Here is a 9,550-nt window from a genome sequence, read left to right as displayed (position 1 = left end):
AGGCAAATACAAGCCAGCAGGTACAAGGCACAAGACGGCTTTTAAGATAAGATGGTTCAAGCTGCCGTGTAGAAGGTACAAATGGCTTTGAAGATAAGATGGTTTCTGCTCCTGGCCTAACAATGGCCTAACACCTATTCCGCGACCCAGTAATTCCATTTCTAGGTAGGTACTTACCCAAGAAAAATGAAAGCACAGATCCATAAAGTCTTGTGCAAGAATATTTATAGTAGCTTAACTCAAATAACCTAAAGCTGGACAGAACCCAAACATCTATCAACAGATAAACGGATAGACAAATTGTGGTATATCCATACTGTGGAATATTGCTGAGCTCTACAAGGAAATAAACTATGTGAATGAGTCTCACAATCATTACGCTGAGAGAAAGAAGCTGGACACAAAAGGGTATGATTCCATTTAGATGAAATTCTAAAGTAGGTGAAACTAATCTCTAGTGAAAGAAATTATCTTGCCTTGGGGGAAGGGTAGGGACTGCCGGTGAAGGCCATAAATGAACTGTCTGCAATAATGGAAGTGCTTTACATCTTGATAGGGGTGTGGATAACCAGGGTAGCTGTTCATCAAAACTCATTGAACTATAACAATGAAGACCTGTTCACTTTACTGTCTGTATTATTGTATGTAATGTATACCTCAATTTTAAAACAGTAATAGTCATATTTTGGATCATCTAGGTAACAACCTTATTCTGAGTCAACAATTTCCAGGATACTAGATTGAGGTAGTGTTAACCATTGCATTGGGACTGAGTGAAGAACTAAATGGACAGTATATAAATTTCTAAACTCATCGAGATCTAAGATATCAAGACCTTTTTCCTTGGTAGGGTATGCCTACATTAGTCAAGTTTGAGAAATATATCTCTAAGTGATTATGATACCCCAAGGGCAAGAAAAAGAGTTTTGTTTCTTCTTTTTTGCAGCCTTCCCTCTTTTTGTAAACTACCCTCTGCTTCGGCCATCTAAGCCGTTCCCATTTTTGTAACTGGGACACCCACATGAATGGCTTTGACCTAAATCTCTTTCCCAAGCTATAGTGGCTCCATTCCAAATGCATAAAAGAAATCTTTACCTGTATGTTCTTCTGGCATATCAAACTCATAGGTCCAAGAAACTAAAAGTAAATTTCATATTAAGTAACCATCTTGTTCCCCAACCCCAATCTTCCTCTTAACCTCCCAGGTTGGTGTGAAAGTTACTATTATACTAATTAACTCAGCTAGACTCAAATATGCATATGGTAACTTATTAGGGGACAGACATAAATTAAAAACGAATCATTAAAAACACGAAGGCTGGATTCCTACTTCACTTATACTAATAAATTCTTGACAGATTAAAAATGTCTAATTAAAACGTGGAACAAAAGCACTAGAGGAAAATGTGTAGCATAATCTTGCAGTGCGGAAGCCTTTGTTAAAAAGTTTTGAGGGTGAAAGTTGTCCTGAAAGAAAGGGTGTATATGGAGCCACACGCTAGCCAGAAAAAAGACGAGGTTCTGGGGTATGCAGTCTACACCAGCAGCGTAGGACTAGATGGAGAAGACAAACATACCCCCATCCTGGGATGCATGGGGCTCTTTTATACAAGGAGTTTGGGGAAGACAGATAACTTGGATTGAAAAGATTTACACTGGCTATACATGGGTGGGGGGAGGAGTGGGAAAAGGTGATGAAGGGACATTTTGGGATATTAATGGAGTGAAGAAGTATTATCTTCCCCTTGAAATTACTGTATTTTGAAGAATAATAGAAGGTGCTACAAGGAATAAAGGCAGAAGTTGTGAGTACACATGTATTCACGTTGACAAATTTAATAGAGGACAGATGAGGAAGTTCCTGTCCAACGGCTTCAATTTTCAGTTAATTATGTAGTGATGCCATCAGCTGAGGCTGGGGAGGAAGGAGGGTAATTTGAGTCAGAACTTTGACGAGAGGCCTGAGCTAAAACATTTATAACTTTTTAGCTAATGTAGGGGAATTAAAATTTTTTATTATAAATGTTTTCAAACTTACACAAAAGTGTAATGAATAGCCTAAAGAACATCCTTATACTTTCTATCCAAATTTTGTTAGTTCTCTTTTCATCTAAATTAGCCCTACTTTTTTTTTTTAATTACACCTTTAATTTTTTAGAGCAGTTTTAGGTTCACAGCAAAATTGAGGGGAAGATGCAGAGGTCTCCCAAATATACCCTGCCTTCATGTCTGCACAGCGTCCCCCACTATCAACATCCCCTACCAGAGTGGTATACATTACAATTCATGAACCTATATGGACACATCATTATCACCTGAAGGCCACAGTTTACTAGGGCTCACTCTTGCTGTTGTACATTCTATGAGTTTAGACAAAGGTATGACATGTATCCATCATTGGGGTATCATATACTGTATGTTCACTGCCCTGTAAGTCCTCTGTGCTCTACCTATTCATCTCTCCCTCCCCTCAACCCCTGGCAACCACTGATCTTTTCAATATCACCATAGTTTTGCCTTTTCCAGAATGTGAGAGTTGGAATTATACAGTATGTATTGTTTTCAGACTGACTTCTCTCACTTAGTAATATGCATTTAAAGCTCCTCCTCCTTGTCTTTTCGTGGCTTGGTAGCTCATCTTTTTAGTGCTGACTATTATTCCATTGTCTGGGAAGTACCACAGTTTATTTATCCATTCATCCAATGATGGATATTTAGGTTGTTCCTTAGCTATTGTGAGTAATGCCGCAATGAACATGGGAGTGCAAATATCTCTTTGAGATCCTCATTTCCATTATTTGGGATAAATACCCATAAATGGGATTGCTGGATCCTATGGTAGTTCTATTTTCAGTTTTTTGAAGAACCTCCATACTATTTTCCATAGCGGCTGCAACATCTTACATCTCCACTAACAGTGTACAAGCATTCCAATTTTTCAACCTTCTCGCCAACACTTACCTTTCGTTTTTTGATAACAGCTATCCTAACAGGTGTGAGGTGATACCTCATTGTGGTTTTGATGTACATTTCCCTGATGATTAGAGGCCCTAAGCATCGCATCTTTTCATAAACCCGCTGGCCACTTGTATGTAGCCTTTGGATAAATGTCTGTACAAATTCTTGCCCATTTTTAATCAGGTTATTAGTTTTTTTTTGCTATTGAGTTGTAGGAATTCCTTATATCTTTTGGAAATTAACTCCTTATCTGATATATAGTTTGCAAATATTTTCTTGAATTTTATAAGTTGTTTTTTCACGGTTTTCCTTTCTTATACAGAATCTTTTTAGTTGGATGAAGTACCACTTGTCCATTTTTGCTTTTATTGACTGTGATTTTGGTATCACACCCAAGAAATCATTGTCAAGACCAATGTCAAGAAGCTTTCCCCCTAATAATTTCTTCTAGTAATTTTACAGATTAAGGTCTTTAATCCTTACATTTAGATCTTTAATACTTTTTGAGTTGTTTTTTGTGTATGGTTTACGATAAGGTTCAAATTTCATTCTTTTGCTTTGGATATCCAGTTCTGTCGACACTATTTGTTGATGAAACTATCCTAAAGCCATGTGTATTCTTGGCACTCTCAGCTAGTTTCTGGATTTCTCACAAAGGGAATGTGTTTCTGTATCATTGTTGAACCAGTGTCTATGGAGGGAAGGAGGGTCTAGGGTTTTCTAACGCGTAATCTTGGTGATGTCACCTCTCAGCTTGGTGTATGTTTTAATACCCTTTTACTTTTCAGCTATTTTTGTCTTTAAGTTTGAAGTGAATTTTTGTAGGCAACATATACTCAGTCTTGCTTTTTAATTTGATCATTTCTGTATTTTAATTGGGATATATAGACCATTTATCTTTAATGTTGACTATTGATATGGTTAAGTTTAAATTCACTGTATTGCTATCTGATTTCTATTGGCCCCATTTGTCCTTTGTTTTCCTTTCCCTCTTTTTCTGCCTTCCTTTGAATTAACTGAATATTTTTTATGATTCTATTTTATGGGCTTATGGCTGCAAGTGTTTTATGTTAGTGATTGCTTAGTTAGGGTTTATATTATTAACTATCACAACCTATCTTTAAGTAACATTATACCACGCTACATATAGTGTAAGAACCTCGCTATCACAAAATTCCATTTTCTCCCCTCCTGGACTTTGAGTTATTGCTGTCACGCTCAATTTTTACTATGAGTACACTCCAAACTATGCTGTTGATATTTTGTTTAAACAGTCAATTGTCTTTTAAAGAGACTAAAGTAATACCACGTTTCCCCGAAAATAAGACCTAGCCGGACCATCAGCTCTAACTCGTCTTTTGGAGCAAACATTAATATAAGACCTAGTATTATATCATATCATATCATATCATATCATAAAGATCCGGTCTTATATTACATTAAAATAAGACCAGGTCTTATATTAATGTTTGCTCCAAAAGACGCATTAGCGCTGAAGGTCCGGCTATGTCTTATTTTCAGGGAAACACAGTAAGAAAAGACTCATGCAGTTACCCATGAAGTTATTTCTGGTGCTCTTCATTCCTTAGTGTAGACTCTTATTTCCACTTGGCATTATTTTTCTCCTGCCTGAAGGACTTGCTTTAAGATTTTTTCTAGTGGTGATGGAGATAATTTTACTTGTTTTTTGTTTTGTTTTGTTTTATGTCTGCAAATCACTTTATCATCTTTGTTTCTGAAAACTATTTTTGTTGAGATAGTTCTAGGTTGACAGTTTTTATCATTGAGTTTTAATAATTTGATTGTGATGTTTCATATTTCTTGTTCTTAGGGTTCATTATGTTCCTTGGCTCTGCGGGTGGATAGTTTTCATCATATTTGGAAATGTGTCCACCATTATTTCTTCAAATAATTTTTCTGTCCCTCCTTCTGTCCTCTGGGAATTCCAATTACATATATATCAGTCGGTCTGTAGTTGTCCCAGAGCACCTCAGTGCTGGCTTTTTTTTTTTTTCCTACTTTCATTTTTTAACAATTTAAGTATACTTGGTATATAATATTAGTTATATTAGTTTCAGGTGTACAATATAGGGACTCAACATTTTTATACCTTACAATGTGATGACCCACTAAGTCTAGTACCCATCTGTCACTGTGAAAACTTATCACAATATTAGACTATATTCCTTCACCTCTTTCAGACACCCGTATCCCTTTGCTCTGCTCATTTTTTGAATCTTGTTTGTTTCATTTCGGATAGGTCCTGCCACTGTTTTCAGCTTCACTAATTTTTCATTTTGCAATATCTAATCTACTGTTACTCCCATCGAGTAGTGTAGTTGTTATCTTTGTAAGTTAGATTTGGACCTTTTTTTTTTTTTTAATGTTACATGTCTTCTCTAAACTGTTGGTATATATGGAATAACTGTTTTGATGTCCTATGCTAATTCTAAGCTCTGTGTTAGTTCTGGGTTGATTGACTATTTTCTTCATTATGGGTGATGTTTCCTGCTTCTCTGTATGTCTAGTAGTCTTTCAATTGGATGTTAGAAACTGTGAATTTAACTTTTTGGGTGCTCGATATTTTTATAATCCTACAAATATTCTTGAGCTTTGCCCTGGGATGTAATTAAGTATCTTAGAAATAGTTTTATCATTTTGGGTCTTCCTTTTAAGATTTGTTAAGTGAGACCAGAGCAATGCTCACTTTAGGACTAATTACAAGTATACTTCAGTGATATTGTGGGTTTGGTTCCAGAACATCATAATAAAGCAAATATTGCAATAAAGGAAGTCAAACAAATTTTTTGGTTTCCCAGTGGTGCATAGAAAAGTTATGTTTACACTGTACTCTAATCTACTAAGTGTGTCATATTATTGTGTCTAAAAAAAGTACATACTTTAATTGAAAAATACTTTATTGCTAAAAATTGCTAAGCATCATCTGAGTTTCAGCAAGTCATAATCTTTTTGGTGCCAATAGACTTGTTTGACATGGGGTTGCCACAAACCTTCAATTTATAAAAAAAGCAATATCTGCAAAGTGCAATAAAGTGAAGTGCAGCAAATCGAGGTATGCCTGTATTTCCCAATACTGAGGCTAACCCTTTCTGGATATCCTACTCAATAAATCATGACTTGGCTGGAGGGAACAGGCAGTATTTCTAGCCTTGTCTGAGCTTCGAGCATTGTCATTTCTAAATTTTTGGGGGTGGTTCTTTCCCAGGCGTCAGGTAGTTTCCTCACCTGCATGAGTAGTAAATACTTGAGAGACCCTTTGTAGATCTCCAGGGACCTCTGTGTGTACAAGTTTTTCCTTTCTAGTACTCTGTCCTGCGAATGCTAGCTACTTCGGACTCCCCAGACCTCAGCTCTGTTTTTTCAACTCAGGTAGTTGGGTGGACTCTGCCTGGGTTCCCCTTCACTACCTCATTGTTTGGAAATTCTCTCAAGGCTGTGAATAGGGATCAAAGGCAGGGCTCACCTTGATTTTTCCCATCTCTCAGGGATTTCTGTCTTTTGTTGTCTTACGTCTAACATCTTGAAAATCATTCTTTTGTATATCTTGTCTAGTTTTTTGATAGTTTTAGGTGTATTTGCACATACGCGTACGTGCGTGTGTGTGCGTGTGTGTTTTGTGTGTGTAGGGTAGGGGGAGGAGTAATAAGTCCAATCCCTGTTACTCCATCTTGGCTAAAGGGAGAAGTCTTGAACTATTTCTTTTTATTAGACAAGTTTCCTAATTCCTACGTTCCCTCTGAACTTAATTCAAATATTTAAAAATTCAACTATGTATTAAGATCCAAAATAATTTATTATGAAAATCTATTCTAATAGTCTCTGTTAGTCCATCAATGAAAAAATATTATTAAAAAGGTGGCTTATAATATGCTTTTTAAATCAGACATTTTGGATAGAGAATCACCATTCTTAAATAGTATACCACCATTTGTAATTCTAGGGACAAGGTGAGGAGAGGAGGGCAGAGACAATAAATACATCTTAAATAGCATTAATGCAACTTCACATAAAACAAGTTGAATAATTGGGTTAATGACTTAATGTGTGGTTTTTATTTCGTATTACACAAATACTAATCAAATACCCAGTTGTCAGGCCTATGCCAAGGAGTATAAGAAAAATTCTCTAAAGAGGTTAAGAGCAGAGTTTCTCAGATTTTCAGTGTATCTAAGAATTAACTGAGTAATTTGCTTAAAAGGCAGATTTTTCATGACAAACCCCAGATTTTAATTTCGTAGGACTGGGATGGAGTCTAGGAATCTGCAAATTATTGACCAACCCAGTGACTCTGATATGAGATAAAGAGATTCCTATGGAATTAAGTGTGCCCTTCTTACTTGAACTGGAAAAATGGATGATGGGGAGGACAGAATGAACCTTATTAGGAGAATCAAAGTAGAGGAAAGAACAAGCCACGGTGTTTTATCCTAGCTTAACAGGTTCAGGTTAGGAAACCCCTTCAGTATCAACCTACAAAACCTGCGGATTAGAATCTTGAAACCATCTAAGGTTTCAGAATAGGGGGGCAATAATATGAGAGCGACTTTAAAACGAATGTTGAATTGATGGGATGAGTTCTAAAGCTGGAAAGCCAGGTAAAGGTTTAGAATGAGGTGAGTAAAAATGAGCATTGAGGAGGAGGTACTGACAACAGAAAATAAAATGTCAGAAGACATTGATAAAAATGTTGAACTTCCTTTCGGATACCTAAGGATAGGAAGTTCGTATTAAATACATTAAAAAAATATTCATTACAAACATAATGATAGTAACAGCAACAACAACAATAAAAATAATAAGAATAAAAGAATCTTCAACAGGTTTTTCAGATGTTTACTTGCATGATTCTTGAAACTCCACAGGAGCTCAACAGTAGTTTGTATTGCCTGGAAGGATTATTAAAAAGAGGTGTTAGTATTCTCAATTAAAATTAAATCATCACACATTATAAACTAAAAACAGGCATCTCCTATCCCATGAGGCAGATGAAGCAACGTTTGCGTTCTGTGGCATAATTTTATTTGTATTTCTTCATTCCCTATTTCAACCAATTTTGATTTATTGTCAACAATACAAAGATTCACACAGTCAGGAAAGAGAACACCTATTTCTTCAAAACTACAAATCAGACATTTAGATTAAAATGCTAAGAGTATGTTAGAGGGAATAATTCTGGTGCGAAGCAGGTAGAAGCAAAAAAGTCAGATCAGGCTTCAAGAAGACGGAGTCTGAAAGGGGCTTGAAAGACAGGATCTGGATACATGGAAAATGGAGAGTATTAGGGAAGAAAGAAAGGGAATTTTACACAAAAATCTTGGAAAGAATTTCTTTCATATCAGAAATTGTCAACAAATTTTCAGTTCATAAAAATGGATAACTTACTAAATGTTATAAAAGCTAATTCAAAGGAAGATGACACTTTTATACACTTACTCATTTCTTACCTTCTTTTAATGGAGTTTTGGGAGCAAAATTTTCTTTACTTTCATGAAGAAAAGCCTTTGAAGGATCAAAGTGCTTGATACCCAGCACTTTATTCAATTCCTCCTGAAGTTTTCTCTTGCTTTGTTTATTTTTAGAAAGCTGAGAGCGGAGTTTTGACACCTCCTATGTCAGAAAAATAAAGACAATGAACAATTAAGATCATGTTAGTGAAATGTGTTACCAATGTTACCGACAAATTCTACAGCTGCTCAGGTATCACACCAAATGGTAAAAATGACTACTAGGTATAGACTTTAAGACCACAAATGACAAAATGATTCGGAACAGCTGTGACAAAGCAGATAACGAGTGATTTAAATCTTCTGGCCCCTCTACAGGTACAAAGCTATGTTTCTGGTAAAAGTTCATCTCTAACTTAAATGCTGAGCTGCACTTCCAGCATGACAGCATGAGGAGCTCTGCTGATTTGCTTTCTAGTGAAACTAAAAATTAGAAAACAGCAACCATTTAAAGCCTCTAAAATTGATGCTAAGGCAAAATAGCCAAGGAGGAAACATCTATTCAAACAAATCTATACAAATGTGGTAAGAAAGGCAGACATCTGAACCAAGCCTGCTCCCTCTTGCCCCACTCCCAGCTTCAGAAGATGGAAACTCCATACCAAACTTCTGCAGCCAAGAACACAGCAGCCTGTCAGAGGCGTTTCCTGCCAGGAAGAGCAGGACATCGGCATTTCTCATCTTGCCCTCCGCCACCTGTGGTAATATGGTTGAGAGGTAGAGAGTCCTTTCTCCCATCGAACAGAGGCTTTGCCTTAGGTGCAGAGTGGCGAAAATGCTTGGACCTTGATCATCCCTGCCCTGGTTCATAAGGTGATGGTTCCACGCCAGGTCGGGCCCGCTGAGAGAACCTCAGGGTGCTCCCCACCCCTTCTCCCTCATGTCTACAGAGCACTCCGGTCCGAGGGCAAAGGTATCACTCAGAGAAAAGTGTGCCATTGCCCCCAACTCCGGTTCCAGAGCCCAGCCTCAGAGACTCTACCTGAGGGCTGTAAAACACATAGCTCCTAAATTCTTCCTAAAGGAACTGACTTCATTTGCAACAGTGCTTGGAGGAGTTCAAGCCA

At 36.9% G+C, this 9,550-nt stretch overlaps 1 protein-coding gene across 2 annotated transcripts in view; it reads right to left on the bottom strand.

The window, feature by feature from the left end:
* Nucleotides 1-5,930: 5,930 nt before the first annotated feature.
* The window catches only part of HMMR (hyaluronan mediated motility receptor), a 28,668-nt gene continuing 25,048 nt past the window's right edge, over nt 5,931-9,550 (bottom strand). For both annotated transcript variants that reach the window (XM_033097058.1, XM_033097059.1), the window contains exons 17-18: nt 8,424-8,586; nt 5,931-7,865 (exon numbers count right to left, since the gene is read on the bottom strand). In XM_033097058.1, coding sequence (XP_032952949.1) covers nt 7,846-7,865; nt 8,424-8,586 — 183 coding nt within the window. In that variant the 3' untranslated portion in view covers nt 5,931-7,845. The remainder of the gene's footprint in view (nt 7,866-8,423; nt 8,587-9,550) is intronic.

The sequence above is a fragment of the Rhinolophus ferrumequinum genome, chromosome 24 (genome assembly GCF_004115265.2).
Source record: "Rhinolophus ferrumequinum isolate MPI-CBG mRhiFer1 chromosome 24, mRhiFer1_v1.p, whole genome shotgun sequence".
Classification (NCBI taxonomy): Eukaryota; Metazoa; Chordata; class Mammalia; order Chiroptera; family Rhinolophidae; genus Rhinolophus; species Rhinolophus ferrumequinum.
Note: the sequence above shows the minus strand (reverse complement) of the source record. Positions and strands in the feature narration are given on the sequence as shown.